Source organism: Marmota flaviventris, chromosome 8, assembly GCF_047511675.1.
Source record: "Marmota flaviventris isolate mMarFla1 chromosome 8, mMarFla1.hap1, whole genome shotgun sequence".
Classification (NCBI taxonomy): domain Eukaryota; kingdom Metazoa; phylum Chordata; class Mammalia; order Rodentia; family Sciuridae; genus Marmota; species Marmota flaviventris.
In genome coordinates, this window is record NC_092505.1 from 1,478,176 (window position 1) to 1,503,104 (window position 24,929).

General features: G+C 54.0%; 2 protein-coding genes and 1 long non-coding RNA gene across 8 annotated transcripts in view; 2 read left to right on the top strand and 1 right to left on the bottom strand.

Moving 5' to 3' along the window:
- The window catches only part of Itgb2 (integrin subunit beta 2), a 26,530-nt gene extending 24,006 nt beyond the window's left edge, over positions 1-2,524 (top strand). Inside the window, exons 15-16 of the mRNA XM_027922272.2 lie at positions 1,481-1,647; positions 1,859-2,524. Of these exons, the coding sequence (XP_027778073.1) occupies positions 1,481-1,647; positions 1,859-1,921 (230 nt within the window). The 3' untranslated portion in view covers positions 1,922-2,524. The remainder of the gene's footprint in view (positions 1-1,480; positions 1,648-1,858) is intronic.
- Positions 2,455-12,883, bottom strand: LOC139706685 (uncharacterized). Of its 5 annotated transcripts, none has more exons than XR_011708259.1 (6): positions 12,791-12,864; positions 3,417-5,940; positions 2,970-3,044; positions 2,671-2,884; positions 2,559-2,623; positions 2,455-2,486 (listed from the first exon to the last, which is right to left on the bottom strand). It is a non-coding gene; the product is annotated as an uncharacterized lncRNA (long non-coding RNA). The 5 variants fall into 5 exon arrangements; XR_011708260.1 differs by having other exon boundaries at positions 2,586-2,623; positions 12,791-12,863; XR_011708262.1 differs by lacking the exon at positions 2,559-2,623 and having other exon boundaries at positions 2,455-2,547; positions 2,679-2,884; positions 12,791-12,865.
- A 204-nt stretch (positions 12,884-13,087) lies between these two features.
- Positions 13,088-24,929, top strand: part of Pttg1ip (PTTG1 interacting protein) — a 43,832-nt gene continuing 31,990 nt past the window's right edge. For both annotated transcript variants that reach the window (XM_071614976.1, XM_027922233.2), the window contains exons 1-4: positions 13,088-13,277; positions 19,383-19,435; positions 22,556-22,664; positions 24,162-24,336. In XM_071614976.1, coding sequence (XP_071471077.1) covers positions 13,163-13,277; positions 19,383-19,435; positions 22,556-22,664; positions 24,162-24,336 — 452 coding nt within the window. In that variant the 5' untranslated portion in view covers positions 13,088-13,162. The remainder of the gene's footprint in view (positions 13,278-19,382; positions 19,436-22,555; positions 22,665-24,161; positions 24,337-24,929) is intronic.

Here is a 24,929-nt window from a genome sequence, read left to right on the forward strand (position 1 = left end):
ACGTTTGTGAAAAGCTAGTAAGGGGTGTCCAGCACCTGGAGTGCAGGTGTCTTCCCAGCCAGTGGCCAGGTAAATAGGGTGACATGAAAATAGGAAGTTTATCCACATTGGACTCTTTCTCAGGGACTCTTTTGCCGACAGTCCTAAAGTCAGCCATGGTGGAGAGGGCTTTTCTGTGGAGAAAGGGGGTGCCACTTCACTGTGTGCCTTGGCACGGAGCCTCCAGGGCCCGTGTCCACATGGCAGCTGGGCATCTGACCTGCACCTTTGCACAGACAGTTCTCAGCCCAGACACAGCCACGAGAGAATCAGAAAGACTGTGATCCGGACCACCACTCCACACCGCCAGGCCTGGGGTGCTGCCTTGTCAGGGGCTGGGTGGGTACAGGGTGTCAGGGCTGCGCTGGGCCAAGGACATGGAGAGTGGAGATGGGCGCAGTGGATGGGGAGAGTCTGGGCTGTGGACAGAGCCTTCTCTGGATGGCACATGGTGGAGGATGTTAGGAAGAACGGTAGGTAGAGGGTCCTGGAGCCCAGGAGATGGAGTGGGCAGAAGGGTGGGAGGTATGTTGTGTGACAATGACCAAAGATGTTGGGGATGCTGAACCTGCGCCTTAGGGTTTTAGGTATGCAGCACCCCACCCATTCCTGCTGAAGGGACAGGGCTGGGCGGCCACTCAGATGGCCACAGGAAGCCCAGGTCAGCAGCACACGGGACTCTTACTGATCTGAGACCTGGAAGCCCCTCCACAGAGGGGAATGTGTGGAGGCGGTGGGCTCAGACCTCCCTGTGCCCTGTCTGCAGCTCACAGCCCATCCTCGGGCCTGGGCTTCAGATCCAGCCGCCCACGTAATGGCCACCTCCAGGTTACTGTGATGGACAGATATGGGCTCATGGTTCAGGGCAGCTTCCAGCCAAATTCTTTAAACTCTGAGAAGACCGTAGAGCTCTCTGTAAAGGCACAGATGGAGCCACAGAAGTCATTGTTGGGGACCCAGCAAATCGGGGCTTGCCCTAGAGGCTCCTGCCTGGGTTCCAGGGCCCCCAGCAGGAGCCACAGCTGCCTTGCCTGCCGAGTGTAGGTGCTGGTCCTGCTCTGGTCACCACAGGACACCTTCCCTGGTGAGCCAGCAGAGCTCAGGAGCCCCCAGCGGGCTGCCAGGCGGCTGGGCCTCGGGCACCCTCCCACCTGGGTGCCAGTGCAGACTCCGCAGGCCCCAGAGTTCAGCAGGTGGTGGCCCTGTCCACAGGCTGGCATCCTGTCCAGGCTCTGCTAGGTCGGCTAGTGACCTGGCCTCGCCTTCTTTGTGAACCAGGGGCCATGCCAAGTGGCCTGTGAGTGTCCTGGTGGGGGCCAGGGCCGGGCTCTCTCCTCGACCTGTAGCAACGTGACGGAGGGTGAGCCCCACGTGGGGACCTCCATGGGACGAGGCGCTGACCGGCTGAGAAGACTGATGCTCAGCATGTGTGCTTCCTCAGAGTGCGTGAAGGGTCCCAACATCGCAGCCATCGTAGGGGGCACTGTGGCAGGGGTGGTGTTGATCGGCGTCCTCCTGCTGGTCATCTGGAAGGCCCTGACCCACCTGAGTGACCTCCGGGAGTACAGACGCTTTGAGAAGGAGAAGCTCAAGTCCCAGTGGAACAACGTAAGTTGCTGTCCTTGGTGGTCCCCACAGACCCCGGGCCCTGTGACCCGGTGCTTGCTGCAGGCTGTCCGGGCAGGTCTGCACGCACCCTGCCCCAACAGCCTGTCCCCCAGTGATGGCGTGAGCCCGGGCTCTGCCCTGCTCACCCCCCAGTGTTGACCCGGTGCCCGGGGCATCTGCTCTAAGAATCCACGTCCGCATTCCTCACCAGGACAACCCCCTCTTCAAGAGCGCCACCACGACAGTCATGAACCCCAAGTTTGCGGAGAGCTAGGAGCCCTTGGGGAAGAGGAGGCTGAAGGACAGAGCAGAGGGGACCCCAGAGCACGTCTCCACCCTGCGGCCTGACTTGGCTTCCCCTGTGGACCACAAGTCCGCTCTGTTTCCCTCTGCCTTCAAGTGACAGAGGTGGCCAGGGGCTGCGGACTCCTCTTCAGGGACAGTCTCCCCCCACCTGCTGTCTTCCCAATGCAGCCCGAGAGTGAGGCCTCTTAGGGGGCTGGTGTGGCTCCCCGTGGGGGAGGGCAGATTCCTGGCCTTTCCCGTTCAAGGTGTCACCGTCCTGTGTGTGGAAAGAGCACACCCCAGGAGGCTGGGCTCTGGTGTCCCTCCTGGCCTGCACAGTCCTGGGCTCTGTGCTGCCGGCTTCCACAGGAGGGGTACACCCGCCCACCCCTTGGGCTGCTCCGGCTCTATTCCTTCTCCCCTGCTGGCCACGCCCTGCAGAAGGTGGCCTGCTGTTGAGCCCAGCCTGAGCGGCTGGCTCCCCCTCCCAGCTGCCAGGTCCTGCCTCCAGCCTCTCTCTCAGCCTCCAGCACTCCCCAGCCTCTTTCTCTAGCCTCCAGCACTCTTCAGCCTCCAGCACTCCCAGCCCCTCTCTCAGGCTCCAGCACTCCCAGCCTCTCTCTAGCCTCCAGCACTCCCAGCCTCTCTCTAGCCTCCAGCACTCCCCAGCCCCTCTCTCTAGCCTCCAGCACTCCCAGCCTCTCTCTCTAGCCTCCAGCACTCTTCAGCCTCCAGCACTCCCCAGCCCCTCTCTCTGGCCTCCAGCACTCCCCAGCCTCTCTCTCTAGCCTCCAGCACTCCCCAGCCCCTCTCTCTAGCCTCCAGCACTCCCCAGCCTCCAGCACTCCCAGCCCCTCTCTCTAGCCTCCAGCACTCCCAGCCCCTCTCTCTAGCCTCCAGCACTCCCAGCCCCTCTCTCTAGCCTCCAGCACTCCCAGCCTCTTTCTCTAGCCTCCAGCACTCCCAGCCCCTCTCTCAGCCTCCAGCACTCCCAGCCCCTCTCTCAGCCTCCAGCACTCCCAGCCCCTCTCTCTGGCCTCCAGCACTCCCAGCCCCTCTCTCTAGCCTCCAGCACTCCCCAGCCTCCAGCACTCCCAGCCCCTCTCTCTAGCCTCCAGCACTCCCAGCCTCTTTCTCTAGCCTCCAGCACTCCCAGCCCCTCTCTCAGCCTCCAGCACTCCCAGCCCCTCTCTCTGGCCTCCAGCACTCCCAGCCCCTCTCTCTGGCCTCCAGCACTCCCAGCCCCTCTCTCTAGCCTCCAGCACTCCCAGCCTCTTTCTCTAGCCTCCAGCACTCCCAGCCCCTCTCTCAGCCTCCAGCACTCCCAGCCCCTCTCTCTGGCCTCCAGCACTCCCAGCCCCTCTCTCTAGCCTCCAGCACTCCCAGCCTCTTTCTCTAGCCTCCAGCACTCCCAGCCCCTCTCTCAGCCTCCAGCACTCCCAGCCCCTCTCTCAGCCTCCAGCACTCCCAGCCCCTCTCTCAGCCTCCAGCACTCCCCAGCCCCTCTCTCTGGCCTCCAGCACTCCCAGCCCCTCTCTCTAGCCTCCAGCACTCCCAGCCTCTCTCTGGCCTCCAGCACTCCCAGCCTCTCTCTCTGGCCTCCAGCACTCAGCAGTACATTTCTGCTGCTTACATATCACCCTTCTCAGGTATTTTGCGACTGCTATAGGAACAGACCAAGGCCCTTATTTGTAAAGGCACATTTGACACAATCACCAAACAATAAACTTAAGCATATGAGTGGCACCACATTCAGGAACTGGCTTTATTTTACAATATATTTAAAAATAATAGAATGAAGTTGAGCTGTTTTCTGGTGAAGCTGCCTGTAGGCCACGCTTGTCCTCTGTCCCTAAAGGTTGGCAGCTCCACTGTCCCCAGGCTGGCCCGCTGGGGGAGCCATCTCAGGTGTCTGCACACCTCAGGCCCCACTCCCTTCACTGTAGGCGCCAGCCCTTGCAGAGGCCTCCACCCACAGGCAGAGGTGGCGCATCCTACCACCCCCAAGCTCCCCTCCGGCCGCGGTCCCTTTGGGAGGTGCTCCCCCCAGCCCCAGGCCTGCACTGGTATCCTGGAGGGGGCGCACACCTCTCCTAGAGCAGACGGCGGCTGCCCTCCGTGCGGTCCAGCCTCACCCCCGGCTCTGGCCGCAGCACTGCCTGGTTCAGCTTGTGGCCAGCTTGTGCCCCCCAGCCCCCCAGCCAGCTCCTGCCTTCTGCTCTAAGGACCGGCTCTGAGGCAGAAGCGAGTCAGGTCTTGTACTGTGCATCTGAACCAGCTTGGGGACAGCTGGCCCCCGCTCCTCTCAGGGGCTGACGCCAGGTGGGTCTGGTCTTCCCAGGTCCTAGTCCAGCCCCGCACATGCTGCCGAGTGTCCACCCGCTTCCCGTTTGCCCAGGACCTGTTCCAGGCCAGGACGGCAGCAGCCCTGGTTCCACACCTGGCGCCAGCCATCACGGGTGGTCTGAATGGCCCCTCCAGGACCTGTCCGATGGCCCTTGTGACCTGCTTGACCCAGGGCTGACACCAGAAGCTGTCTCTGGCTGACACTGGAAAGGGCGAGTCCCTGGCTTCTCTTGCAGCTCCACGACAGGGTACAAATGATGCTTTTGTCTTATTAAAAAGTCACCATGGGCCCTGAGGGAGGCTGGCTGCTCCCAAGGAATGGTGGACAGGCCCCATGCGGCATGAAGCAGCTCCAGAACCCACCAGGAGTGATCGCAGGGGGCGAGTGCGCCTCCTCCCAGCAAGAGCTGCTGCCCCTGGGAGCCACCCCACACTCCAGGATGCACACCCTGCGTCCTGGCTTGTCCAGCCAAGGGGACTGGGCTCTGGCTGAGCGTAGCTCCTCCCCCTCCTGGCCTCCCATCACCCCAGAGCCCAGGGCCCTGCTGCCCGAAGGCTGCACGTCAGGCCCCACCCACGGCTCCCCTCCAGGTGTCCAAGGTCTCAGACCCTCACAGGCTTTTGCCCCCTGGCGGTGCTGATGACCTTGGTGGGTTGTCAGGAGCCATCCATGGGTGTGTGTGTGTGTAGACTATTGCCCATAGAAGCCAAATGAGGGGACAGGCCTGGCAGTGCGAGCTCCCTGTCAGGAGTGATCGCAGGGTGCAGGTGCGCCTCCTCCTCCAGCTCTGCCTAAGATCCCACACAGCACCTGAGATGGGTGGGACTGGCCAAGATGTCAATCCATCTGCTGGCCACAAGACATCATGAAGCAAGACTCCACCCTTGAAACCCTATTCTTGCCTCTGATGTTCCCACCATAAAATAAACCCACCATGGGCTCAAGCCCTCTTTGAAGCTTGGAAGCTGACCCTTGAGGTCAAAGAGCCGTCCCGCCCCTGATTTGAAAGTTATGTCTGTGTTGGGTGATTTCTCGCCACCGCCTTCTAAGCTTAATGTTGCTGCCAGCCCTGGCTGCAGTGGAGAGTGGGTGGCCGTGCTAAGGCTCGGGAAGTAGTGAGCATTTTAAATGCAACTTCTCTGGAAGTAATTCTTCAACCAACCAAGGAATGTACTCAAAATAATGAAAAAACCAGCACAGACACTTCACTACCAAATCAAAATGGGGGTGAAAATCCCCAGCAGGTACCCCTCCCTGCCCAACTCCAGGTAGGTAAAGGGCACCGCATGGGTAGTTCCCTGGAGATCCACGACGACGGGGCTTTGGCCTTAGCCTAGTGGTGGCGTCTCCACGGCTCTGCAGAGCTGCTACCATCTGTCCCAAGTCGATGTCACTGTGACTACAGCAGTCTAGCCCTTAGCCAGCGTTCCTCTGTAATCCCAGACTGCTCAAGGACCCTTGGGTCTCTCTAGGGCCCCCCAGTTTGTGCTGCCTATGAGCTGGGACTCTTCGACTCCAAGGCTGCATGGGGGGCTCCAGACGTGTTGGGCATCATGCACCGACTCTGGGTGATAAACAGGACCTCGGGCTGTATCCACCCAGCGTTGTTTTCTTCACTTCTGCATTACTGAATTGTTCCGATGAGGGAGAACAGACAATCCCTGGTACCAAAACAAAAAGAAAGGAAAAAATAGGAGAAATAGTAGGTAGAAAGGTCACAAACGGGGAAGGAAGGGTCCTCTGTAGAATCGGGCAAAGGTATGAGGGAATGGGTCTCTGTGGGGACACCAAGCTGGAGTGTCTAGCACTGACCAGGAAGGCACAGCACCAACCAGGAGCATGCAGCTGACTCAAGCCACAAAGGGGACAGCAGGCGTTTGAGGTAACTGGCTTAGGTAGATTCCAAAGGTGTTTCTCTGTTCCTGGGAACACCTCAAGGGGGAGGTGTCAGCTGTTACATCCTCCTGTCAGTGCCTCATGGTGTAGAGGCACGCCCATGGCTCAGGAGAAGGCCCATCTCATAGGAGCAGCCCACGGTGTAGGAGCAGACCATGGTGTAGGAGCAGCCCAAGGTGTGGGAGCAAGACATGGTGTAGGAGCAGCACATGGTGTGGGAGCAGCCCATGGTGTAGGAGTAGCCCATGGTGTAGGAGCAGCACATGGTGTGGGAGCAGCCCATGGTGTAGGAGCAGCCCATGGTGTGGGAGAAGCCCATGGTGTAGGAGCAGCCCATGGTGTGGGAGCAGCCCATGGTGCAGGAGCAGTCCATGGTGCGGGAGCAGCCCATGGTGTAGGAGCAGCCCATGGTGTAGGAGCAGCCCATGGTGCAGGAGCAGTCCATGGTGCGGGAGCAGCCCATGGTGTGGGAGCAGCCCATGGTGTAGGAGCAGCCCATGGTGCAGGAGCAGTCCATGGTGCGGGAGCAGCCCATGGTATAGGAGCAGGCCATGGTGTAGGAGTAGCCCATGGTGTGGGAGCAAGACATGGTGTAGGAGCAGCACATGGTGTGGAAGAAGCCCATAGTGTAGGAGCAGCCCATGGTGTGGGAGAAGCCCATGGTGTGGGAGCAGCCCATGGTGTGGGAGCAGCCCATGGTGTGGGAGCAGTCCATGGTGCGGGAGCAGCCCATGGTATAGGAGCAGCCCATGGTGTAGGAGCAGGATTGGTGTAGGAGCAGGCCATGGTGTAGGAGTAGCCCATGGTGTGGGAGCAGCCCATGGTGTGGGAGCAGCCCATGGTGTAGGAGCAGGTCATGGTGTAGGAGCAGCCCATGGTGTAGGAGCAGCCCATGGTGCAGGAGCAGCCCATGGTGTAGGAGCAGTCCATGGTGCAGGAGCAGCCCATGGTGTAGGAGCAGCCCATGGTGCAGGAGCAGCCCATGGTGTAGGAGCAGTCCATGGTGCAGGAGCAGCCCATGGTGTAGGAGCAGCCCATGGTGCAGGAGCAGCCCATGGTGTAGGAGCAGTCCATGGTGCAGGAGCAGCCCATGGTATAGGAGCAGCCCATGGTATAGGAGCAGGCCATGGTGTAGGAGCAGGATTGGTGTAGGAGCAGGTCATGGTGTGGGAGCAGCCCATGGTGTGGGAGCAGCCCATGGTGTAGGAGCAGCCCATGGTGTGGGAGCAGCCCATGGTGTAGGAGCAGGTCATGGTGTAGGAGCAGCCCATAGTGTAGGAGCAGCCCATGGTGTAGGAGCAGGCTGATGGTGTAGGAGCAGCACATGGTATAGGAGTAGCCCATGGTGTAGGAGCAGGCTGATGGTGTAGGAGTAGCCCATGGTGTAGGAGCAGCACATGGTGTAGGAGCAGGCTGATGGTGTAGGAGCAGCCCATGGTATAGGAGCAGCCCATGGTGTAGGAGCAGGCTGATGGTGTAGGAGTAGCCCATGGTGTAGGAGCAGCCCATGGTGTAGGAACAGCCCATGGTGTAGGAGCAGCCCATGGTGTAGGAGCAGGCTGATGGTGTAGGAGTAGCCCATGGTGTAGGAGCAGCTCATGGTGTAGGAGCAGGCTGATGGTGTAGGAGCAGCACATGGTATAGGAGTAGCCCATGGTGTAGGAGCAGCACATGGTGTAGGAACAGCACATGGTGTAGGAATAGGCTGATGGTGTAGGAGCAGGCTGATGGTGTAGGAGTAGCCCATGGTGTAGGAGTAGCCCATGGTATAGGAGCAGCCCATGGTGTAGGAGCAGGCTGATGGTGTAGGAGCAGCCCATGGTGTAGGAGCAGCACATGGTGTAGGAGCAGCCCATGGTATAGGAGCAGTCCATGGTGCAGGAGCAGTCCATGATGTAGGAGCAGGCTGATGGTGTAGGAGTAGCCCATGGTGTAGGAGTAGCACATGGTGTAGGAGCAGGCTGATGGTGTAGGAGTAGCCCATGGTGTAGGAGCAGCCCGTGGTGTAGGAGCAGGCTGATGGTGTAGGAGTAGCCCATGGTGTAGGAGCAGGCTGATGGTGTAGGAGCAGCCCATGGTGTAGGAGCAGACCCAATCATGTAGGAGAATTCCCACGGTGTTGGGGATGGCAAATCAAGTCAAGATGGCACCTGGCAGTTTGCCAGGAGGAGTGGTTTGTGAAGCAACACCACAGAGCCATTTAGATGGTGGGGATTCCTATTTGGCTGCTTGCTGTATCTAGATGATGCTAACTGAGTCAAGCTGTGTGTAATCAGTTAGGTATATATACACCTCTGGTGTCCTGCAATAAAGCGGCTCCTGCTACCTTGGGTGCCCGGTACCTTAAGTTCCCGCTCAGTTCCCGCTGAGTTTCCCCACAATAAAGCAGTTCCCACTTCAACCTTCAAGTTGCTTGTCACCTCCTGGTTATTTTGCCCAGCTAGACTGCGGCATATGGTGGCCCGTATGGGGAGCTCCAGGATGCTTGGGAGTAAGTGACAAGGTAAGGCTGCTTGCCCCTGAGGATAGGGCGAGAGGATGGGTGACCATTTCAAGAAACAGTGTGTTCTTGTTTCATTTTTTTTCGTTTCATTTTTAAGCTGCCTGTCCCTAGAAATAAATAGGATGGGAGAAAAGCTGATCGGCCCTGAGGAACAGATAGGGCCAGAGAACGGATGCACATTTCAAGAAAATACAAAAATTGATACAGTGTGCTTTTGTTCCGTTTTGTTTCGGTTTTATTTTGTGTTATCTTAGTGGATTGTTTTATCTTTGTTATGGAAAAATGGGATCAGAAGTTAGTAAAAACCAAACCGAAAGGGTGTTAAGTAAATTGCTAGAGGAAGGAGGCCCCCAGTAAAACCAAGAATAATTAGGGCATACGTTGATACGATACAAAAATGTAGCCCATGGTTCTTTAAGGAGGAGTTGTTAATATCACAATGGGACCATCATGGTGAAGATTTAAAAAAGATAGAAAAGGGAAGCCCAGGAACTCTGCCAGTTGGCACATTACCATTATGGACGTTGGTACGATCCTGTTTGCTTAGTCAAGGAGAAGACATCTTTGATCAAGTAAAAGAGGAAGTCTCTCGAGCTAGTCAGACAGGAGAAGAAAGTTTAGAGGAGGAAGGGCTATCAGGGGAGGAGTTACAACGGGAGGCTGCTACTAACACCTTTCTAACACCAGAGGGTGTAAGTATTCAACCAACAGCTACACCTATAGAGACAACATATGCTGGGTGGCCCCCAACCCCCATAGTTGATAGATGGGATCCTGAGACAGGACCTTGAAGATTAGCATGCCCTGTACTTGAGGATGAGAGAGGGCAGCGATATCACCAGGCTTTGGATTTTAAAACTGTAAAGCAGTTAAAAGAAGCTGTAGCAGCCTATGGTCCTCAAGCCTCTTTTACCGTAAGCATGGTTGAGTCCATTGCAAATTATAACTTGACACCAGCAGATTGGGCTAGCATATGCAAGGCTGTGCTAAATGGAGGACAATATCTGTTATAGAAAGTTGCTAATCAAGAATTGTGTATGGAGACTGCCAAGGGAAATGCAGCAGCTGGGTATCCACAGAGAAATCTAGATATGTTGCTAGGAGAAGGACCTTATGAGGATCAGCAGCAACAAACTAGATTTGATCCTGCCATATACTCACAAATCGCTTCAGCTGCAGTTAAGGCATGGAAGACTTTACAAGGACAAGGAGATTTACAAGGTCAATTATCTAAGGTAATACAAGGAGCCAATGAACCTTACGCTGAGATTGTAGATAGGTTTATACAAACAGCAAGCAGAGTCTTTGGGAATGTAGAACAAGCGATGCCATTAATAAAGCAACTAGCCTACGAACAAGCCAATAGATGGTGTAGGGAGGCTATTAGACCTTGTAAATATAAAGACTTAAATGCATACATTAACTGTGTAGAGATATTGGTGAACCAGTGATGCAGGGGCAAGTCTTGGCAGCTGCAGTAACCGGAGAGTACAACAGGCTTTAGGTGCCAGGCCAAAAACATGTTATAATTGTGGTCAAGCAGGACATTTTAGAAGGAATTGCCCTATAGGAGGAGAGTTTAAAACAAGTTACAAAACTGGGTATGATCAAAAAAGAAAAATACCAGGTGTTTGCCCACAATGTCATAGAGGAAAACATTGGGCTTATGAATGCCATTCTCAGACTACTGTAGAGGGTACTCCGTTGCCAAAAAACGGATGAGGGGGCCGATGCCCCAGGGCCCACAACCACAAATACACGGGGCGTTGAAGGAACCCAGCAACACCATCAGGGTAGTGCCCAGGACACATTATCCGTTAACTCCTTTACCAGACAAACCAGAGGAAGCGCAGGATTGGACATCTGCGCCTCTGCCAGAGCAGTACTAACTCCAGAGATGGGAGTTCAAATCATTCCCACAGGGGTAAAAGGACCTCTTTCCCAAGGAACAGTAGGCTTATTATTAGGACGCAGTTCTTCTACTCTAAAAGGACTTATGATAAATCCTGGGGTAATTGATTCCAATTATGAAGGTGAGATAAAAATTATAGCTAGTTCTCCAAGGGGTATCTCAGTAATTTCACCAGGAGATAGGATTGCACAGTTATTAATACTCCCTAGCTCACATGACAAATTTGCTAGTCATAATGTAGAAAGAGGTTCCAAAGGATTTGGCTCCACAGGTATAGATTGGGCTATGCTTTTTTTAAATTTAGATTCTCGCCCTACGTTAAACTTAACTATTCAAGGAAAAAATTTCAATGGACTACTAGACACAGGTGCAGATCTTAGCATCATCTCTCATCAAGAATGGCCAAAAGATTGGCCTTTACAACAAGCCACTCAAACGCTTCAAGGCCTAGGAGTGGCAACTAATCCCCATAGAAGTGCGATGGTATTAAAATGGAAGGATCCTGAAGAATGTGATGATTGGCTCACAGAGGCCCCAGCAAACTTCCAGCTGCCAGCTGATGATTGGCTCACAGCAGCCCCAGCAAACTTCCAGCTGCCAGCTGATTGGCTCCTCCGCGGTGATGCTCATTGGGCTGTTTCCCCACCCTTTCAGACCATGGAGCTGCTCATTGGGGGACTCTTTTGGCTCCACCCACGTGACCCAGCCAATAGGCCTCAAGAGCAGGAGGAGTGTGTGGTGGGGGTTGAGAGGCTGTAGAAGTCGGTGGTGGTAGTTGGGCTCCCAGGGAATTCCTGAAGAGCTCATGTGGTGTTGCCTGTGTGGTCTAAAAATAAAGTTCGTTTCTGCTTCACAAGTGCCTCCTGAATTGTGCCCAGCCAGACTGCAGCAGACAGTGAGGAGCTGAAGCTCCACGCCTCAGTTCTTCTGTCCCAAGCAAAGAATTTAAAGTCAGACACAAAAAGTCAAGTAAGAGGGGGCTGGGGTTGTGGCTCAGTGGCAGAGCACTTGCCTAGTATGTGTGAGGCACTGGGTTCGATCCTCAGCACCACATAAATAAATGAAATAAAGGTCCATTGACAACTAAAAAATATTAAAGAAAAAAAAAGTCAAGCAAGAGTATTTGAGTTAAAGTCAGGCTCAAGCAGAGAAAACACAGGCCATCTCTGAGCTGCTTCCAAATGCGTTACTTGATGTTTGATAAACTGGGGGCCACCTTCTGCAGTCTTCACCATTTGTTCGACTCCTTCTTCACTTCAGGCAGGGGTCCTCTCTGGAACAGTTCAGGGGGCTTCATCTACAAGCCCTGTATCAAAACCTAGGTCAGTGGGGGTGCTGGGGTCACTGACCTGACAAAATCTACCTCAGTGCTCCTGAACAGTCATGAAATGCCCTTCTGAAATACACCAAGGAACCTGTGGCCAAAACTCCTACTTTTACTACGATCCCAGTAGGCCCTGCCAGGAGCCAGCCCTATCCATCTTTCCTTCCTCTTTTTCTTTTTTTAAGTTAACTATCCCCTATTTTTATTATTATTTTTTAATTGTAAATGGACACACTTTTTTTTTTTTAAATGTCCTGCTGAGGATGGAACCCCAGTGGCTCTCAAGTGCAAGGCAAGTCCTCCACCACTAAGCCACAACCCAGCCGCCACCTTTCCTTCTTGATGCAATTCTTACCTGGCCTAGGGCCTACCGGCAGAAATGAGCAGTGCACCCTCTCTCCAGTGCTAACAGCCGTGGGGAAGTGCAGCCCCCTCCCCAAGGCTAACAGGCGGTGCACACGGGAAGTGCATCCCCCCTCTCCCAGGTGCTAACAGCCGGTGGGCGGGGAAGTGCCACTCAGAGGTGAGCTGATAGCAGCTCATTTCCTTTCCTTTGATAACCAATCCTTGGCCCTGGCCTCACCTTCAACAAGATGCCTCCCTCTCCTGGGGAAGATGCGGGCGGCTCAGGACGTGACCCAGAGCATGAGCGAGGGCGGCGGGCAGTGCTGGTCACTCGGCCACCGCCAACGAGGACGCCCCCGCGCCCCTGCAGCGCTGGGAGCTAAGCCTACAGGGTAAGACGACAGCCCGGGGACCCTAGTTAAGAGCACCTTGAGGTGGTGTCTACCGTTCTTAAAGGGCCGTGAACGGACCTTAACGGAATAATGTAACAACGCAAGTAGCAAGTAACGCACAGTAACGTGACGTTCCTACCCTCAGGGCTGCCGCGGGCCCCTCAAGGACGTGGCAGGCTTGAGGCCACCATCTGCAGCCCTTCAAGGCCAGGCCTCGCGCCTTCGAACCCAGGAGTCGCAGCCACAGTCTGCTCAACCCGCACGACCCACCGATCCCCAAGGCGAAGGCGCAGGCGCACTGAGCCTCAGGCGCCTCAGTCCGGCGCAGGTCCTCGCCGCGCAGGCGCACTGAGCCGCAGGCGGCCTGGAGGCGGGCCCGAGCCCCGGGCCGCGCACTCCCGGCCCCGCCCCTCCCGCCCACTTCCGGCGCCGCGGCCTTCCAGGCAGAGACCGCAGGGCTGGCGTCGGAGTAGGCTCGCGTCCGAGCTGCTGACGGGCCGACCGACCGACCATGGCGCCAGGCGGGACTCGCGGGCCGACGCCGCGCTGGGCACTGCCCCTCGCCGGCGCCGCGCTGGTCCTGCTGCTCATCCCGGCGGCCGCCGCACAGGAGCCGCTCGGAGCCGGTGAGACCTGGGGTCGGGCGGGGGTCGCGGGCGGGGCGCCGCTCTGCGTGGCCGGGCCCTAGCGGCTCTCGGTGGGGCCGCAGCGGCTGTGGCGCTCGGGTTCACCCCGCCCCCGGGGGTCGCGGACAGCGGCGGACGCTGGCGGGCCCTTACTCCCCAAAGGCGCGGAGGAGAGGCTTGGTCGGCTCCGGGCCCGTGGCCTCTGCCTGGAAGTTGGCGGTGCGGGGTCTTCGTGCGGTAGACGTGCGGTGGGCACTCTGCGTTCGTGGGTCCCACCCGCGCCAGCTGCGGGGCCCCAGTGGTGACCCACAGAGTTCCTCCAGACACCGGCCAAGAAACAGGCGGGCGCGGGGTGCAGGGGTTGTGGAGGCGGAAAGTGCGCACTCGCTCGCAGAACCCAGCAGCATTTCTAGAGGGTGGCTTCCTGGAGGGCAGGGCCGAGCAGAGCTTGGCCTCAGGGCCTGGCAGGCTCCCTCCAGGCTCTAAGCTGGAGGGTCTCGTTGGACCTGTTTTAGAAATGGAGCTCACTTGTGTATGAGTAAGGAAGCCTCGGTGTCACCTTCGCCTGATTCCTGACTTTTGCAGTTAGGGTTGACCTGGCCCCGTTCGAGGGGCTATTGTTTTTTTCAACTCGTGTTAGATCAGCCTCTGTCAGTTCTCTTGACTCTAAAGCACCTTTTCTCTCTGTGACCTTTTTGAGTGTTATCCATTGCGTAGTGTTTGTTTCTAATGCATTTCTAATGCGTTAGTGACTTCAGTTAGGTGTCTTTTGAGTGTGTTGCTGAAGACACCAACTAACACTGTACAGGCTTGGGGTCTCAGTTGAGTTGTGAGCACAAGTGTACAGTGAATGCTCTTCACCAGACAGTGGGCATCTGGGAGAGTCATGGAGGCCTAAGACAGGGCTGTGTGTGCTTTGTTGCCGGAGTGGGAGTGAGGAAGGCAACCTGAGGAGCTGGGTGTGGCTACTCTGTTTTTCCTGCCCTGGACTTCTCAAGGGCAACTTGGGAATTCACCCAGTAGTGCAGCTTCAGTGTGTCAACCAAGAAACTTCCTTCTCCAGGTGGTGGCTGCCCTCCTTGGTGGGCAGACTGTTTTCTTATTGGGGATATCTTGAAAGGGACATTAGTTTCATGCCTGTGTAGCTGTTCTTCACCTAGGTGCCCTGCGGGTCTGCATTCACCTTGTCCCTGGAGAGGAGCACTACTTTTCTACAGAACATGGGCTTGGTATGAGATTGTTACTGTTTATTGTTCAGTGGGAATATGACTACTAGTGTTTAAAACATTGTCTTTACAAGGGTACTTCACGGTGTCATGCCATCCAACACCCCCACTTTTTAATACCTTTTAAATACTTCTCTGTGTGATTTGGTGGAGGGTAGACATTAGTAACTATATTGAAGATCTTTAGAGCAATATTCATGAAATTAAAAGAGACCTTGATAGGGTTTTGGATCCCATATTAATTGTTTATAGAATCCAAGAACTGCATCTAGGGAAGACAGTCCCTATTAGGACTTCAGCTTCAGCCTTCAACAGGCATTCTAAGGAACAGTGGCTGTTGTCAAGAGTGGTGTGTCCTTATAGTGGGACTAGGCGTGGAGGTGCATCTTGCCCACCCTGAGAAACATGGGTTAAGGCGCAAGATGCCGTGGTGGCATGCTCACGTGGTTTTGATGACACTGTCACATCTCACCTCATTGCCTACTGAAGTGGTGGCTGCCCTCTTTCTTCACCTGAAGTTGACAATGCAGGTGTCCTCTGCACCTGTCACTGTGCAGAGTGGGCACAAAGCTGTGGTGGGGGGTGTGACAGGTGCTGCATGATAAAGAATATTTTCTCTTGTTTCCTTGGTTTTTGTTTGTTTGTTTGTTTGTACCTGGGGTTGAACTCAGGGACACTTGCCCACTGAGCCACATCCCCAGTCCTACTTTTGTATTTTATTTAAAGACAGGGTCTCACTGATCTGCCTAGTGCCTCGCCATTGCTGAGGCTGGCTTTGAACTTGAGATTCTCTGGTCTCAGCCTCGTGAGCCACTGGATTACAGACGTGTGGTGCCTACTGTTTCCTTGGTTTTAAAAAGTATATCTCATGTGCTAGCATGTCCTTTTGTTCATAATGAATTAATTGACCTACCTGAAACTTTAGAAAAGCGCTAAAAATGAGTTGTAATGATTTAGTATATTCTGACAGAACTTTTTTTTGGTCTTTATTTAATTTCCAAAGTGAATGAGTCTGAAAATTCTTGAAAAATTAATCAGTAGACTCTGAGTGAAGCTTCAGAGTCACAGGAGTCAGACATTCACATTCGGTATCACACTTAGGAAATCCACAGGCATGTTTTCTTATTTCCAGCACTTGTTTTTCTGTATCCCATGATGAGTAAGGATGGTCTGTGGCTTCTGAAAAATGCACACTGCCTTTCTCATGAGCAATAACAGTGCTTATTGTATTTCCTTCCCTACTATTCGAGATGGTGAGGCGTGATGTCATCAGGAGAATGGAGTAACCTTTCCCATTTTGGAATTCATCTTAACAAGGACTGCCTGACGGTGAAGACCTCCCTGTTCTTGGTGTGCAGAGGAGGAGGGTGGGAAGAGCTGCTGGGCAGTTCTTCCTCTTCCTCTGCATCTACTCCTTGACTCAGACTGGCCCGTAACCCAGAGTGTATCTTGGAGCTTGGTTCTTTCAGTTTACACAAGACATTTATCAGAATGAAGATCCTGTGAAAGGAGGTCCCTGTATCATCATCACTGTCCCCCGGGCCACTTGACTGATGAGGAGGAAGGTGTTCTTGCTTGTAGACCTGTGAACAGAAGTGGAGAGTGGGCATGGTAGGCAGGCCCCGTGCTCCCTCTGGGGCCGTGAGGAAGCTCCTGAGCTCAGGAAAGCCCAAGAATCCCAGTGCTGGGTTGCTTGGTCATCTGTCTCTGTCTCCTTATTAGTGTCTTATCGTTAAAATACTTATATTTTATTTCTTTAAGAGCGTTTATTGCAGATTGACAAATTGCTTATTATTATTTAGCCAACCCAGAGAATAAGCTGCTGAGGTGGCCCTTTACCCCTGGGTGGAATTTCTCCCGAGAACAAGAACACTCTTTTGCACAAGTGGATATAATTAGCACAGTCTGGACATTTGGCACTGATACTTGCATATTATATTTGGAACATTGATATTATAATATTTTCAATGCTTGATTTAACATGTAGTCCATACATAGATTTTACCAGTTACCCTGATATGTCTGTTCCCCACTCCTGAAACCAGTATGTCACACTGCCTGGTTTTGAGTCAGTCACTGATCTGGAACAGCCCTCCAGCTGTCTGTTGTGGAAGCCAGTCAGGATTGTCAGTAGGTTCACCGAGGCCCTCACTGCCCAGCGTCGGGGAGCTCAGCCATCTCTTTGCTCCATAGCTGTGTTTTCCCATCTCTTGGAGCAAGACACTGGCGACTTTTAAAAATGGGTGGTCAGTTTTCTTTACCTCCTGGGACTGAATAAAATCTTCTGTTCCTAGTATTTAAAGTGATTTACAGAAAATACCAACATAGATCAACAGTACATAGCAGGAGACTGAGAATAGCACCATTCAGTGACAGTCACTGTGGAATGGTAGGGGTCAAAATGTGCTTTTCTTTCAGATGAAGTAGATTTCATTTAGAGAAGTAAAACGTAGAGAAACTGGACTGTTAACTAGAAGGACTCCAGTGGGCCTGTTAGTTCAGGTCTTCCCTAGAGAGGGAGGGCAGGGAAGAATTGAGTAGTTCCTGTTCTCGTCCTTCCACTTAGGTTTGGTCTGCACATTTGCCAGTCCACCTGTCCAGGTCCAGCTGCAGCCTCCCATAGTGCACCTGGAGTCACTGGTAGACACCTCCTGTACTGTCACACCTGTCATTATCCGAGGTTGTCTTGTTTTTCAAGATGAATTTCTCCTTTGGTGAAGTGCAGGAAAGTTGAACGTGCCTTTGGACGAGTCCCCCACATAACCCTGACCCCTGCCAGAAGCAACCATCAGTCCAGAGTGCTCTGCCTCTCCCACCCAGGGCTGCACTCGCAGCCTTTCCCTTGCTGAGGGCCGAGGAGTCCCACGTGTGGAGCTGTGGAGCTGTGGGGCGTGGGTTTGAGGTGCGCCTTCTCTCAGTCCACGAGTGTTCTTCCGTCGTCTGTTTTCTGTCTTTTGTGACTAGATAAGTGTTCCACTGTGGATGTTCTGGCCTGCCTGTCCATCCTCCTAGAATGGACCTCTGGGCTCTTTCCAGTGTGGCATTGTTAACTTGTACTGTGGCAGTGAGCGTCCCTGCTGGGGTCTCCTGTGACGTGTGTCCGTTTCTCTGGGCGAAGTGCCTGAGTGGGATTGGCAAGTCATAAAGGGTGCCTGTTTGCTTTTTGAGCACCTCCAGGCCGGTTTTGAAAACGACGGCATCAGCCAGGCTCTGTTGCTGTTGTCTTTGTCACCACTTGCAGGGCAGTCTCTAGCCGTTCTGTGGGTGTGCAGGTGCTTGTCCTCGGGGCCTTAATTCTCATTTCTCTGGCGACCAGCAACATTGAGCATGAGCTCTTTACACTGTGTGTTGCAAGGCGTGGTGGGGAGAAGCAGTTGGCAGTTGACCAATAGCTTGTGGGGAATTCTTGGTGTGGACCCTAGTCTTCACTTCTGACTAACTCGTGTTCCAAAGCTGGTAGCCACTTGGAGTTTGATCTTTTCCTGCAGCTAGTGGGCAGAGTCCCAGGTGTTCCTCGTGACTGGAACAGGCTGATAGGCCATTGCTTCTCCCTTGGGATTGGGGAGAACAACCCTGTCCAGGGGAGGCTGGCCACAGGCTTATGAGATTTTTAGGTAAACGTGATCGCTGCTTGTTGCTGTGACACATACCTGAGATGAAGAGCATGAGGAAAGATTCAGTTAGGCTCACAGTTTCAAAGGTTTTAGGTAGGAGTTCAGGGACACCGAGATGGCAGAGGCAGGCACAAGAAAGATGCTGCTGGGGGAAAGACAGGGAGACGAGCATCATGTCCCTGTTTTAGATAAGTTCCGTTACCATAACAATTCCCACCATGACATCTGCCACCGGTCAGTGTTTTTAAATGACCAATGGGGGTAAACTGGGCAGTATTCTAATTAGGTTTTCCAAAGTCACCAAGGGGGGAAATTGGGCAATATTTTACTTAGGTATCTAAGTAATCAGTGGGGCAAATGGGGTGAGGTCCTCAGTCAGGTCTGCTCAGGGAAGAGAAGCCGCACAGCTCAGCCTGGAAGGCCTAATTCCAGACCTTGGGCCTTGACCCCTGCTCTGCCCACTCTGCTCTTCTTAGGGAGCGCCACTTCCACCTCTACTTGCAGTAAATGTTCTGTACTCTGCCTGTTACTTGTGTGGGCCTTGTTCAGTTCCTTGTTAGGGACACCAGGGACCTGGGCTGCACCTGGCCATCCTGACGAGAGCGGTGGGCTGGCTCCATGTGTTGGGCCTGAGGTAGAGCAGAACGTCCTGGCACAAGGGTGGGAGGAGGAGGGCTGTCAGCTCGTGGCAGCCAGGGACAGTGTAGTCCCCAAGGGCCCACTCCTTTCAACTAGGCCCCCACCTCCAGTGGCCAATTCCCATGATCAGTTCCCACATGAACTGACCCACTGATGTGGGCGAACTCATGATCTCGTCATTTCCTAAATGTCCCACCTCTGGACGTTGCTGTGTCCAGGACCAAGCCTTCAACACACGAGCCTCTGGGTGGGGGGATCCAGACCCTAACGGTAAGTCTGCACACTTGGCTGCTGTGGGCAGTGTTGCTGGCATTGCCGTGCCTCCTGGTTCCCTGGAGGGGTGCTGAGACCTGCTGCTCAGGTCACATTGATGGTGGTGCGCAGCCCCACGGCTCACCTTCTCCAGAGGCCAGCGGCAGAGCGCAGCTTTTGTGTTTGGAACCTTTCTTCCCTGAAGATCCTCGCTTCTGCTCTTCCAGGTCCCCTGCTGGCAGCAGGAGTTGATGTTTTTCCTGCGTACCTAAAGCAGGCTGGTGCCGGGAGGGCCCTGGAACTCCTTCAGAGGTCTGCCCCGCCTGTGAGCTGTCTTTCGTTGTGACCCTCACGATGCCTGTCTTTCCCCACAGGTTGTTCTCAGTACACAAACAGATCCTGTGAGGAGTGCCTGAAGAATGTCTCTGTAAGTAGTGCAGATGAGGTCGCTGACCAGAAAGGGACCGGCTTCCTCTATCCCAGGAGACACGTGGGTGTAGAGAGATTGTAGGGTGTTCGTGGTGACGGCCATTACAGACACTGTCGGGCTCTCCCGGGCACACTGCACCTCCTTACCTTTCGCCACACAGGCAGCGAGGGCGACTGTACTCTTGCAGCAGGTGTTAGCGAGGAGGAAGTGTGCAGGCAGGGTCTCCTGGAGCTCGTTGGCAGGCTCAGGAGTGCTGGTGCTTGGTGGCCAGTGCTGAGACAGAGTCCCTGGGCTGAGCATCTGCTGTACAGCCACTTCCTGGCCAGGCCTTCCCTCTAGGGCCGTCAGCCCTGAGAGTCTGTTGGGGACGGTGACTTCATCTCACTGAGGGGCTGGGCCTCCACAGCAGGCCCAAGGCTCTGTTGCCCACTTGTGCTCAGTGCTGTGGCAACCACCCCCCTCATAGGGCCCCATCAGGAGGACCTTGGGCCACTGTCTGCGACTGTACCATGCCTTCCCTCCACAGTCAGGGCCTGTGGGGTGCGTCAGTTCCTCTTACAGGAGGGAGAGGGTGCTTAGGGAGAGGCACCTGCCAGGTCATTGAAAGACTTGGGGCCAGCCTGTCCACTGAAAAGACAGCCAGCATGTTTGGATTTTGTCCCCAACCTTTTAAAATCCCTATGTGCCCTTCAGTAAGAGGGTGGTCATTCTGGAGCAAGATTGCCCAAGCCTCTGCTTTATGAGGTGGGTCAGAGACCCAATTGTCTCCCTGTAGATGGGTCATTCTAGGCTTGTTGGAAATGGGTACTCCATCTGGGAGAAGTAGGAGCCAGCTGTGGGGATACCCCAACATAGATCCTGAGAAGATGCACGAACGTCGGCTTGGTTCGGGGCCTTTGGCCTTTCTGCCACGGTGGCCTGCCCTCAGCCACCTCTCAGCAGCTCTGGCCGGCCAAGGGGCTCTCAGTTGACCCTGTGTAGTCCAGAGCCCTGTAGTAGCTTGAGAGAAGGCTAGCAGTGGGGACCAAAAGCAGCCTTCTGTGGCCTCTTTCTGAGGTCCAGGGAGTCCTCCTCCCCCATCTCCAGGAGGTTGTCACGGGTTTTCAGGACTAGAGAGCCTGTTTCTTCCCCAGCCGTGGGAAGCAGCAGGAACTGAGTGGCAGATGATTTCCACTGCGTGGTATGTTTTTAAAGAACAACTCTCACCCACATGACAGTGGTGTGGTTTGTGATGTGTCTTGTCACTTAGTGGGACTGAAAATCAGGATTAACTGCCCCCGTAGCCTATCTTTCTTTCTTTTTTTTATTATTATTTTTTAATCACCAATGGACCTTTAATTAATTTATTTACATGTTGCTGAGAATCAAACCCAGTGCCTCATACATGCTGGGCAAGCGCTCCACCACTCAGCCCAGCCCAGCCCAGCCCTGGGCAGCCTGTCTTGACACCACTGTTTTGTGGCTGTTTGTTTTCTGACTCTGGCTTTCCTATTGGAAGTCATTTCAGCCATAAAAATAGCTTGTCGCCAGACCTGGCCTTGTAGTCTAGAGCTGGTTTGTGCTGTATTGCCCTGGGTAGGTGTGGTGACAACAGAGTCCACAGAGACCCAGCCAGGTCACATAGGTGGGGCCAGTCCTGGAGAGCTGAGTCCTGACCCCACACTAGCCACAGGGCAAACCAGAAAGGCCAGGTACAGAGGGCTAGCCCTAGACCCTCTGGGCCTCTGCTGGAGTGCACTCAGGCTTCTGGAGGCCACAAGAGGACCAAGTAGGATTTGAAAATGGAAGACTAGCCAAAAGTGGTTGACCTCTGGAGTGGAAGATGTTCCAGATGGCAGGTGCACAGGGTCTGACTGTTGTTACCACGTTGTGCTCTGAATTGTGTGGAAACAAGACATTAAGGCATTGCTGTGCTCTTGCCCTGGGGAAGGGAGCCCAGGGTACACTTTAGTATTTTTGTAATAGATGTTCACCCTAACTTAAGATCAAAATATTGTGATTGTTTTTAGTCCTGTTAAAAATTCCGGGGCCGGGATGTGGCTCAATGGTAGAGCGCTTGCCTAGCATGTGTGAGGCCCTGGGTTCCATCTTCAACACCACATGTAAATAAAATAAAGGTCTGTTGACAACTAAAAAAATATTTTTCAAAAATAGAAGAATGGCTCAAGTGGTAGCGCGCTCGCCTACCATGCGTGAGGCACTGGGTTCAATTCTCAGCACCACATAGAAACAAAATAAAGATATTGTGTTCACCTAATACTAAAAAATAAATATTATTTAAAAAACCAGGAGAAGAGTTCTGTAATGCTGTTAGCATCAGGGTTTGCAGTGCAGGTGTGCCCCAGCGTAGGCTGGCAAGCTCGGTGCTGCTGGGGCTGCGGCTTTTCAGCCCCGTCCCGTGTGTTAGCTGCCCTGGCATCCCGCTCTGGGAGCATGCCCAGACTGTTGTGCACACCTGTGGCGTCTGGTGGGCCTTGTCCTGCCCTGCTCTTGACACCACTGCAGGTGTGAGGGTGCCATCTCACACAGCTGCACCTCACCATGACCCTGTGGGGCTCAGCATCGACCGTGAGGTTCCCATAGGTCTTCAGCTCAGGCAGTTGCCTCTGAGCCCTGGCCACGTTGTCTTCCAAGCTGTAGTGATGCAGTGCCACTGTAAGGAGGGACCTCTCAGTGATTGTTGAGGTCCCCAGTTCCTTCACCAGGCACCTCAGGAATGCCCACTGGGGGCCAGGCTGCATCCCAGGCCTGTTTGCACAGATGCCTGTGCTGGTGCAGCGTGGCAGCAGGCATGTGAGCAGGGCAGGCTAGCGGCACCAAAGGGTGGACAGTGGGGTGGGGAATGTGCTCCCTGGACAACAGCCAGCCTAGGTAGCCAAGTCCAGTTAAGTTGTGCAGGCTGTCTGAGGTACAAGGGTTGTTGACAGGACTCCTAGCCATTGTGTGGGGCATTGACTGAAGGGCAGCAAGGATGAGAAACACGAGTTGGGGGCCAAGGCCATTGTGGTCATCTGGGGAGAGGTACTGCTGCCCATGGCGGTGGAGGTGGTGAGAAGCCCCAGGTCCTGGCAGGCTGGCTCTGGGTTTCGCATTGTGTTCTCGTTTGGTCTTTTCCAGTGTCTGTGGTGCAACGCTAATAACGCCTGCTTGGAATACCCTGTCAGAAAAATACTGCCCCCTGCCTCTCTCTGCAAGCTGAGCTCTGCACGCTGGGGCGTTTGCTGGGGTGAGTTGTTTTCATTTATTTCTTGCAAAATGGTGCTGTTTTGAAAATTCTAACACATCTCAGGTAGTGTAACATGCTGCCGTAACTCTGTGACACTCCTAGAGAGAAAGAAGTCAGGGAGCCAGTGGTCATCTGGTGTCAGGTCAAGCGGCCAGGTCCTGGGAGTTTGAAGGAATCCTTCAGTATAGTTGGCCTCAGCATCTGTAGTCACACAGGTTCTGAGGGAGATGGCCTTGTAGAGGCAAGAGGGAGGGTTCCCTGATTCCCAGATGAGCTCGGGTTGGCTTATCTGGTGACTTCTGAGGGCTGAGAGAGACCTGCAACCTGCTGCTGGGGACAAGCCCATACTGGGCCTGTCCCATGTGTGAGAAGGGGGTTGTGAGCTGGGGGTCCACATCATAGGAGCGTAGTGGTGGGAGTTTGGAGGGCCTCTCAGCATCTCCTGGTGCCAAGAGGGGTCAAGGCCTACCTGGGGGTGGGTGTTTATCCTTAAAAATAACTCTCTTGGCAAACTGCCACCTTCCAGACCTGCCAGGACGGCAGCCTAGGGAGACAGCTCTCTGTGGTATTTCTTGATGTCCTTGAACAAACTGAGGCCACGGTGCACCACCGCCCAGAGAGTCTGTTCTTAAAGCTGTCTTCAGTAAACTCTTCTAACTGGGTGATGGAAATATGTTTGTAAAAGCTGTATAGCATGTTCTTTAATTGGCTCTGGTTTGAATTGAGTAGAATTGACTACTTTCAGTTTAAAAAGACCTTTAAGGAAAATTGAAGAAAATGGTAAAACTTGTTTTGGATTGGCTTGAACTAGCAAGTCACACCACTGAAACTCATTAGGCAGCCACATTGAACAAACCCTGGGGAATCGATAGTACTCAGATTTGAAGACCACCCTACATGGCCTGTGGCTTGGGCTGCTTCTCCAAGCTCCTTCCTTTTGGGTCTGGTGGTCACTGTCCCCTGAAAGAAGTTTGTTTTTCTGGGGAGTGGTTGTAATCTTCTTGACGTTGATTTAAATGATAAACAGAGCTTCCTCAGGGTGCCTAACCTGTTTTTACAGTTCCACTATGTTAGGAGTCCAGGCTGTCCTGGGACAGGGCCAATAGACAGCTTGGTGGGTTTTTTCTTTTCTTTTTAAATATTTTTTTCAGTTGTAGTTGGACGTAATACCTTTATTTTATTTATTTATTTTTATGTGGTGCTGAGGATCGAGCATTCTACCACTGAGCCACAACCCCAGCCCGATTCTTTTTCTTCTTGCTGGTTTTTGTTAATCTTCGTTAGTTTGTGAACATCTTTCCAATCTCAAGTAAAAGAAGCTGTTGTGTCCCTTTGATTCATTGTGGTTAACCTAGAAATTGTAAGTCACACATAGATGTCTAAGGAACGCGGTGCCAGGAGCCACAGACCAGGACTGCCCCGGCGGCTGAGGGGAGGGAGGTTCAGTGGTAGGTCCCATACCTGAAGCAGTCCTAACTCCAGCTGTTGGATTTCCAGTGAACTTCCAGGCGTTGATCATCGCCATGTCAGTGTTGGGGGGCATCATCCTCCTGGGCATCACTGTTTGCTGCTGCTGCTGCTGCCGCCGGCGGAAGAGGAGTCAGAAACCAGATAAGGATGACGAGCGCGCCATGAGAGAGCAGGAAGAAAGGAGGGTCCGGCAGGAGGAGAGGTGAGGTCTCAGCAGGGGAGTTTACTTTAGGGAACTCAGATCTGGAAACATTTATGAGTCATGAATTTTGTTTTTTAAAAAGGAGAATGTGCTCAGTGTCCACAGGGTGGTCCTAGGCTATGTAAAGAGTGAGAAACTGGCAGGCATCTCGCGGAATGGCTCTAGCCGTGGCCCAGGCCTTCGTCTGTGGGTTTTCTCTTGGTGGCAGGCAGCTGGTGGTGCAGCCTGGCTTGACGTGTGCTCCTGTGATGTAATGACTGCCCTTGAGCCTGCAGAGGTGTCTGGGCTTCTGAGCCCTCTAGTCCCTGCCCCATCTACTCAGCTGAGCAAGCGGAGGCTCCGGCACGGATGGGGTCACCCTGACACTGTGCAGCACAGCACTCTGCTGGCCTGTGCAGGGGCCTCAAGCCCTGGTAGCTGGAGGGGCTCTTGTCCCCTCAGACTGGCAGCTGGTGTCCTCCTGAGGTTTCCACCCTCTGGGCCACTTGATGCATGTCTGCAATTGCGTTTTCCTAACCACCCTCAGAACCTGGCGGGGTTGGTGCATTTTCATTGTACAAAAGGAGATTGTAAAAGATCACAGTGTTGGGCAT